The sequence below is a fragment of the Lachnellula hyalina genome, assembly GCF_007821495.1.
Source record: "Lachnellula hyalina strain CBS 185.66 chromosome Unknown contig00160, whole genome shotgun sequence".
NCBI lineage: Eukaryota > Fungi > Ascomycota > Leotiomycetes > Helotiales > Lachnaceae > Lachnellula > Lachnellula hyalina.
The window spans coordinates 60,700-72,188 of NW_022157274.1; the positions used below are offsets into that span (position 1 = coordinate 60,700).

Consider the following 11,489-nt stretch of genomic DNA (forward strand, 5'->3'; position numbering starts at 1 on the left):
AGGGGGTATATGGATGTAAAATGTGAGGCTGGAAATACAAAGCAGAACAACGAAAGAAAGTTAGGTTAGACAAGAAGCAAGACGAGATTGAGTTTTGGAAGAATGATATGATTGAGGTACTTGCCTTTTATTTAAGTATAACACTCCCAAGTACGTGAATAGAAGGGGTTAACACGTCGGAGCGAATGCTTACAAGTGTAAAAGCTGGGGGTTTTATGCATTTCTGGACTTAGTACTCAAAAATGTCTATATTTATGGCAAAACGTTCCTAGCTACCACTGAGCAGCAAATGATTTGCGTGTAGGGGTCCGGTTTAAGGTGTCCAATCCCTTTACATATAATAGAGAACCTGCACATATAACTGGCTGTTTACCCTGGTGTAAAGGCCTAGAACCGTAAGGAATAATTAGATCCTAAATCCACGTTTTTTGAGTGGCGCGGAGTATAGAAACTATGGAGTCATAGGCTTCTTAGCTCCTCAGCCGCAATGCACTATAGACAGAAGTAGGAGGAACACGGATGCAGTTTACGTGAAAAGTTCACTGCTGTGATGAACGAGACGTTTGTGGTCGGACACGGCGTGATGCCTTCTTCTTTGGGAATGCACGCTGCAACTTGCACAAAACGCGAAAACAATATTAAGGGGCTGATCACATGACACTACGCGCTAAGCCTTACAAGCACAGCCCAGACCGGTAGCTGTCGCGAGTCAACTCTTTCTTTGTTTACTTGTAGCTTCATATATTTTCACAGGAATAGCACACCATGGACGAAATAATCGACCGCCGATTCGAGCGTGTAGAGAAGGCATTGGCGACATTAATAACCTCAATATCAACCTACAATCCCGCACCAGCCCTCGCAAACGACCTAGTAACCGCAGACGCAGAGCTCACTCAAGGACTAGAACAATGCAAGTCCTCCCTTCTCTTCCCTCTCCTTTTCACAGCACTCAGGACTCGGCACTCAGCACTCAGCACTCAGCGCCCTATACCCACTAACTCTCTTGCAGTATCAACCCACCAATCCAACCACGCCAAGATCCTGTCCCTAAAAGCCACATCCCAAGACCTCGATACGCAGATCAAAGAAACGCTCATCCTCCTAACCACCACCCGCAGCGCCCTCCTCTCCACGCCCTCAACCAGCTTCCCGCCCTCGACCTCCACAAACCCAGTCTCGTACTCGGAGCTGCTGTCTTACGCGCGGCGGATCAGCAAATTCACACTCCCGACTTCGTACCGCGAGGGCGAGAGCGCGAGCGCGCAGCAATCTGGTAGCGCGGAAGAGACAGGTGCGAATACGCCGAGGGAGAGCAAGTCTGGGACACAGACAAATGGGACTGCGACGCCTGTGAATGGTGCGGAGAGGGAGAGGGAGAGGGATATGCAGATGGATGTTGATAGCGGGACACCAATTGGAATTGGAGGTGCAAGTGGAGCGCAGCCGCAAGTTTCTCAGACCACAAATGCCAGCAACAACACAGCTCTACCGACCGAGTATTCACGCTGGTTGAACCCGCCGCCCGACATGTTCGTGCCGTGGCCGAACGAAGAGACGATTCGAAGGGGCGCGCTGGCTAGTATACAGATCTTAGTTGATACGGGTGTTGACCCGGCTACGTTTGATCCCGCGAAGAGTGCGGAGTTGGAGGTTGAGCGGAAGAGGATCCAGGAGGAGGAGGATAGGGCGAGGGAAGAGGGCGAGGAGAGGAGAAGGCAGGTGGAGAGGAGGATGAGTAGTGTTGGGGGGTGGGGAAGTGAGAGTGCATGCGCAGGAGAAGGCGAAGGCGTTTCAGTTGGAGACTTTTGATGATGACGACGAGGATGATTGAGAGCTTAATCAGGGTTATTGATAATGTAAAATGAGACTATGTATGCAAACATATAAGATATTGAAGAACAATCCTTTTTGTATTCTACGCAAGAGCCATCGAGGAAAATGCTTAACTCTCCTCCAAGGAAAAGGCTTGCGCATAATTCATACCATACAAATGTCTACCATAAATTTACCCCCCAAGAACCACAAGCCAAGACAAGACAGAGAATTAAAATGCAGCCCAAGGTAAAAATCTCATTGTCTACCTACCATACACGCAAAAGCATGGCATCACACCAAGACGCCGTCCATAACGCTCGCCCCACAGAAAATGCCTCAAAGATAACTATATACTACTATACATTCCCTCCCATACCCCACCAATCCCATCCTGATTCCGATCCTCGACTCGGCCTTTCTCCTTTCCATTCTATTCCAGCATATCATTATAACTGGGATATGCGCGTTTCTAATCTAGTCGATTTTGATGGATCCGTAGATCTTCTGCACGAATGCCCAGCTAGCGAAGAAGCCAATGGAGCCTAGAAGGTGTAAATTAGTATGGTATTGAGGGGTGTATGTGTTTCAGGGGAGGAAATATGGGAAGGGATGACGTACCAGTGAGAATAAAGAACAAGAAAGAAATCAATGCGCTATATCCAATATACAGCACGCTCCCAGCTAGTCCACCGAGCTGTAATTTAGTGACCCAATAAATCAGCGCATTGGCAAAGACGTAGAATGCCGAGGCGCCGGCAGTCATGAATGCCCTCCAGTGCCAGTGATAATTCTCACTACAAAGCAAGAAATAGACCATGAGCACCGTGACAGCCGCACACGTTATTATCATGAGGCCATAGCAGAGAAACAGGAAGCCGAACATGTAGTAGACCTTGCTGAACCAGATGGAAGACATGATGAAGTAGAGCTCGACGAAGATGGCTCCAAAGGGTAAGATGCCTACGAGGAGCATCGACGGGATGGGACGCATGTATGTTGTGCTTGGGGGGATTTGACGCGGGATCTGGTTGGTGCGGACGGGGGCTTGGATGGCGGGTTGGCGGAAACCGACCCAAGAGCCTGCAAAGGAGAGGGGAACGGAGATAAGGAACCAGATGCATACGATGACGAGCATGGTTGTGAAGGGGACGGCGCCTGAGGATTCCTTGGCCCAGAGGAAGAGGTTCAGCAGGAAGAAGGTGCTGAAGACGATTCCGGGGACTAAGAGGGGAGTTAGGGCAATGTTGAGCTTCCAGGCTTCGCCGCCGAAGGCTTTGTAGACACGTGCTGAGGTGTAACCGCCGATGAAGCCAAGAACTGTATAGAGGAGCACCATAATAGTTCCTAGTGATCCACGGTTTGAGGGAGATAGGAATCCGAGAAGTGCAAAGGCAATGGTGAAGCCAGTCATGACGAAGAGCTGGGCACCATTGCCAAGGAACACACTCAGAATAAGGGGTGAGTTAGGGGTACGGAAAACATCCCCGTGGACCAGTTTCCAGCCAGAATCTTCTTGTACACCATCTTCAACCGCAGATGTTCCAGACAAGTCGTCTAGATTGATCGAGTCCAAGCGGTTATATCTCTGAATATCCTTTCTCAATGTCCGCAGAAGAATCGAGACTACCGTGATAGTCAAGAAGACAACAATGACAGCAGAATTGATGAGCGAGAACCAGTGAATCTTGGGGTCAAATACGTGCAAGTATTTATCCCACCTCGTAGCCCAAGCAGTTGGCGATTCTCTCCAGTATATGCCATACGTGAAAGAGGTAACTGTCTCCCCAGTTTCCGACAGCGTGAGAGGCGGGCTTCCCCATCCACAATGTCCTTGGGAATTAATAGCGCCTCCATCACCATCCGCCTTTGTCGATCTCGAATCCGGTTGAACAATGACTCCGACCACGCGATAATTCCCTTCCGTCACTTGATGGTAGTCGATAATAATGTCGTAGTGATTGTTCAGGTGCATCTCCTTGTCGTCATTCGATCCCAATGCAAATCCTTGGCTATAGAATTTTGTCTGCGTAACCTCATCCTCGATCAACTGTCCAGCCGGTAAACCATCAATAAGCCAATTCAACGCGAACCCCTGAGCTATCCTCCGGTTGACGAAATGCGCCGAGGGCTGGTCGAACTTCACATCGTCGCATAGCATTACGCACGTGTCGTTATGTAGCATCTTGAGATCGAAAGGCGAAGTCATTATCCGGTCGCCAAATAATATGCTTCCCAAGCTCTCAGAGACATATTTCGGTTCTGGCTCCGGTCTGCAGAAGTGAAAGGCGGGATGGTAGTAATCGAAGGATACAACAGATCGCAGAGTTCCTTCTGTCCCCGACCCGACTGGCGTGAGGCGATTTACGTTCAGTGGCACTTTGTCTCCTTCTTTGTATGAGGTTGGTGCAACACCTGGGAGGTAGAAGGCGGTTGATAGTTCTGGGGCCGCGAGGAGTGTCGCTAGGAGCGCCGCGGAGGGCGAGAGGTCTCGTAAACGCATTGTGATTGAGGGTGGTAGATGTATCTGTGTTATGAAGGCAGAAATGAGTAAAAGTTTGGCGGGAGATAGAAATGTAGAAATGTGAAGTTTTGAAGGATTTGGATTATATTCCAGGGGTGCACTAGGTGTCCTAAAAGAGCTTACTCACTTGTTCGAATGACGGGGTTTTAGACCGGGCCTATCTGGACAGTCAGAGCCACGGAAAATGTGGGTAGTATTATTCAGTCATATGAGAGCAGATCGGACCAAGACGTGTGTGTAAAGGATCTCTGAAAGTGAGGATTGCGGTGTGCGTGTACTTGGTAGAATAAAGTAATTATAAGACGCGTGTTGTAGCTCTCGCCGGATCCAAATATCTGGCTCCTTTTTAAGGTTGCGGAGAATCGTTTCACCGACGACTGGTGCTGGTGGCTCTTCCTCTTCCCTTGTCGAAATTTATTTTCCTGCCAAGCCAAGCACTTGTATTTTCAAATAATACAAACAACCACAAAGAATGGCACCACAAACCTCTTTCCCGGCATTGCTGGAAAGTCTCACGCAGGCATTGTCATCAGCATCTGAATCAACAGAAAAGTTATCCGCGCCGATTCCCCCTAAAGATGGAATCTCCCTGCTCGATGTCAAGAACGAGCTTTTTCTCTCGTACCTACAAAACCTAGTCTTCCTTATTCTCCTCAAACTACGAAATCGCAAGAGCAGCAGCTCGGACGATGAGGAGGAAGCTGAAGCTTTAGACGAACATGTCGTCAACAAACTTGTCGAATTACAAGTCTACCTAGAGAAGGGAGTGCGGCCACTGGAAAACCGTCTGAAGTACCAAATCGACAAAGTGCTGCGCGCGGCTGAGGATTCGAAACGAATTGAAGATGCCTCAAAACCTAAGATGAATGGGAAGCTGTCTCGGGATGATGATAGTTCAGAAGAGGAGGGGTCTGAGGATGGCGATGCAGAACTAGACAACGGCGCTGCCCTTGACCAAATCGACGACCAGCAACACATGCCCAATCCAACTGCATTTACCCGGGTCGCAGTAGGCGCAGATGATAGAGAAAGTGCAAGAGATGGAGTGTACAAACCGCCTCGTATTCAAGCTACTGCTATGCCTACCACCACCGGACCACGAGAGAAGACGGACAAGAAAGCCAACAAATCAGCTACGCTCGAGGAATTCGTCAATACAGAGCTCTCCGCTGCTCCGTTCGCAGAGCCTAGTATAGGAACCACTACGATTGCTGGAGGCCGAAGAAGAAAGAGTGAGAAACAACTGAATGATGAGGCTGAGAGGAAGGAGTATGAGGAGAAGAATTACGTGCGATTGCCAAAGGAGAGTAAGAAGGAGAGGGCCAAGCATAAGGGTGGGAAGGATGCGGGGTATGGTGGGGAAGAGTGGAGGGGCCTTGGGGAGGGCATTGATCGTATCGAAAGGTTAACTAAGAGGAAGGATGGGGAGGGACGAAATGTGTTAGAGAAGAGTCGCAAGAGGTCTAATGAGGATGGGCCGAAGGGGAGCGGAGGTGGGGTGGAGGTTGGGCAGGGTTTTCAGAAGCGGTTGAAGGCTTTGGATGGTGGGAGGAGAGATAGGGGAAAGAAGTAGGCTGGTTGAAGTGATCGAAAGCCGTATTCAGAACATCATAGGAGAACGAGACAGAGTGGTGCCTTGATTCAGCCCGTGAAGAACAGGAGCTTCATTCAGAGTGTTTCGCAATACCTAGAATGTTTGAACATGATGAATTCTAGTATTACGAGCATTGCTCTCCGCTTAGCCATTCTATGCCTTCTTATGTCCAATAGTATGAAAACTGTTTCGTCCCCATCATAGCATCCCCAAATGCCTCCGCCTTCCCTTGACCCCCAGCACCCGCACACACAATCAATGGTAAAAAGTGCTCTTCCCCACCAATAGGATGTGCCTCTTTAGCACCAACCCACTCCCTCCAGCCCTCCAGCGCCTTGGCCCTCTCCCCCACATCCTCTGTTTTCACAGTCGCAGTAAGTCTGTCACTCCACTCCTTATTCCTCTTCTTGAACCCCGGATCATTCGTGCCCCCGGAAAACATGAGACGCAGGTTGTGGAAGGTAGGCATTCCTGAGCCGATGATGGCGACGCCCGAGTCGCGGAGGGGCGCTAGCGCTTGACCCATGGCATAGTGTTGGGCGGGAGAGTTGGTAGAGAGGACGGAGAGCTGGATTACTGGGATGTCGGCTTTAGGGTTGATGAGCAGCATGGGGACGAATACTCCGTGATCCCATCCTACTATCTATCAGCACTATTCCTCCTTCAAGTTTTGTCTAGGGGAAGGGTATATACCTCTCTCACCATCCATCTCAGGACTCATCCCCGCGTTCTCAAGCAGCTCATACACCTGCGCTGCCACCTCCGGACTGCCTGGCGCGTCGTACTTCAACTTATATGTCTCGGGCGGAAACCCGCCATAATCGTAATACAGCTTATGCTTCTTTCCATTGCTGATGGTCGGTCTGCGCTCGCTCCAGTGCGCGGTTACGAGTACAATGGCTCGTGGTGCGGAAGGGGTGTCGAGACCCAAGACGGAGGGGATTTTGGTGGTCATGGATTTGATGAGCTCATAGTGGTCGGGGTCGTTCATGAGGGGCATGGGGCCGCCGCCATGGCAGACTGAGATTACGGGGGCGCGAGCCATGGTGCTGTAGTGGGAGGGCGATGTTTGGTTGAGGGAACAGGTAGGTAGGTTGTGGAAAGTAGGCTGCTGGAATAGTCTCGCTGCTGAGAGGAGAAAGGCTGTGGTGGTGTTGCGGAACTGCATACAGATCAAGCACTGTAAGTTATATATATATAGCAAGATATGTGTAGCAAAGGGTAGGTAGCAGGTGGTTGTCAAACCTTGTCTTTATTCTAGACGTATGTACAATTAGGGAGGGAAATAGGAATAGATTGCGGTGCGGAACCGTGCCGGATAGGTCAGCTCGAGGTCATCTCGAGGTCAGCATTTCATAATAATGGACACCAGATGGTTGCGGCCGCTAGCTTAGATTACGGTATAATATGGGATGGGGATGGGACATTCGGCTCCCACCAGCCACCTCTAGCTACCGTAGGTTCCTAGATAGCTATCAATAACACCATCCTCAACTTTCCTAGTCAATCCTTTTACCTCTATAGATTCTCTCTTCCCTCTCCTCCCTCTCCTCCCTCTCCTCCAAGAAGAATCTCAACATAACCTGTGCAGCCCAAATAGCGTCGTCTTGCGCATCCACAGCTTTCAACGACTGCTCCATGAACGTCTCATTCCAAACTGCCTTTCCAAACACCTTTACAGTTTCTCCATTCACAAACCTATCAAACTCAGCATGTCCCTGATACGTCAACACCCTTCCCTTCTCCCAGACCCCCTGCAGAGAACAGTGTTGCGAGCTCCCAATGGAGTGGAAGCCCTCGGGCAGCCCAGACAAGTCGACGTGATCCGCGTGGACGAATTGCAAGCGCAATTGATCTGCATGAAGAGGATTCGATGTCACGGGGCCGAAGTTGGAGATGAATGCTGAGGAGAGAGTAGTGGGGTGCACACCTAGCTCCCAGCCTTTTGGGTCCCGGCAGACAACGTTCTTTTCGAGTGGTGAGAAGAGTATGTGGCAGAGAAGCTGGTGGCCAAAGCAGGAGCCAAAGATCTTGATCCTAGGGTGAGAGGTATAAATTTCTGGTCTTGTTATTAGTTGGTGTCTACAGCGGAGAAAAACATAAAGTACTTCTGCAGAAGTCTGTAAGGGAGGTGATCCAAGGTGCATCGTCGTATACTGAAGCTGCTGTATTGACGTTCAGCAAGGGTCTTGTTCTTGAATTGTTCCATAATCCATGTCTTGGCTTTGGGGGCATGGCAACATGAACCTACCTGATCCAGTGATAATCATGCCATTCAGAGTCAGGAGCTCTTCAAGTGAGGGAAACTGGCCAAGGACAGAATCAAATTTGCTGAACTCGAGTTTCAACTCAGAGAGTTCTGGGCTAGTACTGGCTGCATTTCGGAGTAAACCTGCGAAGATGTCACTGTAAAGTCCTCTCTCTGAGTACACATTTGGTACGGGCGTATCGCAATCTAGAATCGCGATACGTAGACTTCTCGGGGACATCAGATGCGAGGTTTGTCGAGTAAGAATGCGTCGATCTCATCCATGTTTTTTATAGTGCAAATGCGGAAAGAAATATATGGACTTATCACGACCTTTTCCCAAGCCTAAGACTCCCCACTTTCGAGGGTATCGGAGCGATAAGCAGATAGATGAAGCAGTAACCAGACAGACTACTGCCGCTGCCACATAACGCTTCCACTACTAGACTGGACTGTATCGACAAAAGGGGAAATCCTATGCGTGCACGTGATGACGTGTGATTGATTCTTTTTGGTCAGTCTATATTGCATTTCTTCCGTACTATCATTCTTACTAAAATGTTGTTGGGGTACTTCAAATTCCCACTATACAAGCAAGTGCATTCAATTTCCCATGCTTTCTTCGGGGATGGCTTCACCAACATGTAATGCAGCAGCAATTTCCTACTCCTACAAGTTTTCAGCCCTCGTGGCTTCCCATTTCGATTTCTCCAGCTTCTCTGACAAGGTCAACTTCGTCGTGGACGTCTCATATGCCCACCTCATAAGTTGCTGCCCCTGCTCGTAGTTGTTGGTCTTTCCGGCGAGCTGCTGATGTGTTTCAACATCTCGTTCTGCAAGTTGTTCGGAGAGTGTTGGAATTGGTGATTGAATACTTCACGAAGAATTATCAGCAGGTTCTCCAAAAGTTCGGCGATGTATTGCTTACACGTGGCCAAATTTATCTGTACGTTCCTTGCGCTCGGTCTGTGCCATTTGATGTTCGAATAATCTTCAGAGTTCTCTTTGGGTCAAGTCTTCTGGGGTCGAGTAAGCTATGAGCGTGTGGATTGCTTACATATCAACGGTAGTACTGTTTCAAGATTATTTATCCAGGAGATCGATGCGAGGGACGAAATATATAGCCATATTTGCGCAGATGTAAAAAATACTCAACTGCTACACCAGCAACAAGTGAGGCTGCCATGCAACATAAAAGCGCAGTTCTACTTCTACTGGCAATTTCATTGGCTTGTTTAGTTTGACTTTTTCATCATTTTGGCTTCATGTCCGGAAATATGGTAGTTTCTGGGGTACTCATGCAATATTGTGCATTGTTCGCGGCACAATATGTGAATAACTGCTTGGGTCGAACGTGCCGTTACACGAAAACCCGAAAACCCCCTTTCTGTCGTTTCGAAGTGTCACTCAGTCTAGTTAGCGTACGTCCTATGGTATGTTCAGCACGTACTGCACAAGTACCTAATAAAGTGACGCAGTACAAGACCCCTAGTCCATGCTTACATGCATATCTGACAGCCATATTACCCAACCGATTATGCCACAAGCTGCACCCAAACAACGTTTGTTTTCCCTTCGTGGACATCACATGACTATTTGCCCATGCGCGCAGCCGCCTTCTCACGCTTTCCATCCCTTCGCATTAGCTCAATTTGTGGGGGTTCTGCAGTCATCATGCAAGTATGCTACGATTCTTGGTTGTTCCAGAGCAGTGTCGGACAGTGAACAAGCAGTTTTCTCACCGATGGCATGTTATCCCATTACGTTTTTCAGGGCACGGTGCCACAGTGAGCTGGCATCTGTACCGTGTACACTTTCGCCGGATGAGACTGGACAGGATCACTCCGTTTACAGTACTAGTCGGCGTGGACAAAAAGACCTTTTGCCTCTCCCGTGTTCGTGCATTTGGCATCCTTTAGGAATGGGATTAATCACAATTTGTTTTCGTGTGGTGGTGCAAGGCCAGCCAATGGTGTAACTACAAGTGAGTGCATCTACCAGAAATCCTCGTGGCCAGTCAAAAATTCCACCCAGCTTTGGTAGGGCTCAAAATGGATAGCTGGTTACACGACTACATCCCTCGCTGACAAGCGCCAGTTCCACAAATCAGACCCTGAAATGAACCCCTTTTCTTGTAACCTCCGCTTTTCTTGCAGATACCACGTCTATCGCCATGGTATGGTATAGTTCGGTACCAGCTGAGTCTGCGCTTGGAGAGTGAACACTAGGGCTTAGGGGTGTACATGACAGACGGTTCCAGTCCCACACTGCCCTCCCAACACCAAGGTCCTCGTGTGTTCAGACCACCACTCTGTACACAGAAACACAAGGCAAGACAAGCTTGCACTATCCACAATGGCTTTCCATGTCATTCATTCATGTATCTGAAATCTCAAATCTCCTCCATATTAGCACTCAGATTATACCCTTAGCCCCATCTCCCGGCTCTCTCATCATACATTTCCAGACCACCGGGCCTTCTGGCGTCTGCGTAACCATATCCTCAATATCCACCCATCCATACTTCAGATAAAGCGGGTGCCCAAGCTCCGTAGCCTGTAGATAGACTCTAGCGTGCTCCTTGTCCGCATCAGCCAGGAAGCGCGTTAGGAGCATTTTACCCAAGCCGAGCCGCTGGTATGAGGGGTGTACACAGAGGACGTTTAGATCTGGGTTATACCAGTTAGTGATAGGGACAGTAGTTTGGGGTGGGCTACCTTAGGGGAAAGGGTGGAGGGGGAGAGGAGGGGATACAGTAGTCTTTCTCATAACTGGCGTGTTTCTCATGATACGCATCCATTTGCTCGAACCAGTGCACTAATGTCTGAATATCCGTGCCCTCGGGCGGCTCTCCTTCAAAGTCCCCTTTAGAATCTATAGGACCCGGGTACCGGACTTTGGCGAAAGCTACGATTTTACTAGATAAGAATTCATCAGAATCCCGTCCCCTGAATAAACGTTCTGATTAAGGAGAAAAGGAAAGAAAATAGAAAAAGGAGCGGTTTTAGCTACCTGCTAGACACATCGGTACTTTTATAATACACCTCCCCCGCACGTGCAAAATCATGCGCGAGCCACGCACCCCAGTAGTCACCGCGGAGGGCAAAGGGCAGGAGGTTTCGTTGGATAGGGTCGTTTTTGTACGCGAGTGCCATGAGGTGGCCTAGCTCGTTCGCGTCTGAGACGGTTGCGGTTCCAAGGCTGAAGTTCGCCATGTTGAGGAGTATTACGGAAAAGCGAGTACTGGAGGTGGAAGTTGGGGCTGGTTGGAGGTGCGGGGTGAGCTACAGTACAGCTGTACCGTGGCC

General features: G+C 49.3%; 4 protein-coding genes across 4 annotated transcripts; 1 reads left to right on the plus strand and 3 right to left on the minus strand.

The window, feature by feature from the left end:
* Positions 1-2,292: 2,292 nt before the first annotated feature.
* On the minus strand, positions 2,293-4,318 carry EMP70 (Transmembrane 9 superfamily member; the record flags this gene model as incomplete). The annotated part of the gene is made up of 2 exons (XM_031152511.1): positions 2,293-2,360; positions 2,437-4,318. 2 exons carry the CDS (start codon positions 4,316-4,318, stop codon positions 2,293-2,295), a joined length of 1,950 nt encoding a protein of 649 aa, XP_031002614.1.
* Positions 4,319-4,811: 493 nt separating this feature from the next.
* On the plus strand, positions 4,812-5,912 carry LHYA1_G007583 (Uncharacterized protein; the record flags this gene model as incomplete). The annotated part of the gene is made up of 1 exon (XM_031152512.1): positions 4,812-5,912. One exon carries the CDS (start codon positions 4,812-4,814, stop codon positions 5,910-5,912), a length of 1,101 nt encoding a protein of 366 aa, XP_031002615.1.
* Positions 5,913-6,096: 184 nt separating this feature from the next.
* On the minus strand, positions 6,097-8,422 carry LIGB (Extradiol ring-cleavage dioxygenase; the record flags this gene model as incomplete). Its single annotated transcript, XM_031152513.1, has 5 exons — positions 6,097-6,569; positions 6,627-7,076; positions 7,450-7,992; positions 8,042-8,098; positions 8,185-8,422. 5 exons carry the CDS (start codon positions 8,420-8,422, stop codon positions 6,097-6,099), a joined length of 1,761 nt encoding a protein of 586 aa, XP_031002616.1.
* Positions 8,423-10,596: 2,174 nt separating this feature from the next.
* LHYA1_G007585 (uncharacterized protein) lies at positions 10,597-11,396 on the minus strand (the record flags this gene model as incomplete). The annotated part of the gene is made up of 3 exons (XM_031152514.1): positions 10,597-10,850; positions 10,936-11,129; positions 11,194-11,396. 3 exons carry the CDS (start codon positions 11,394-11,396, stop codon positions 10,597-10,599), a joined length of 651 nt encoding a protein of 216 aa, XP_031002617.1.
* Positions 11,397-11,489: the final 93 nt, after the last annotated feature.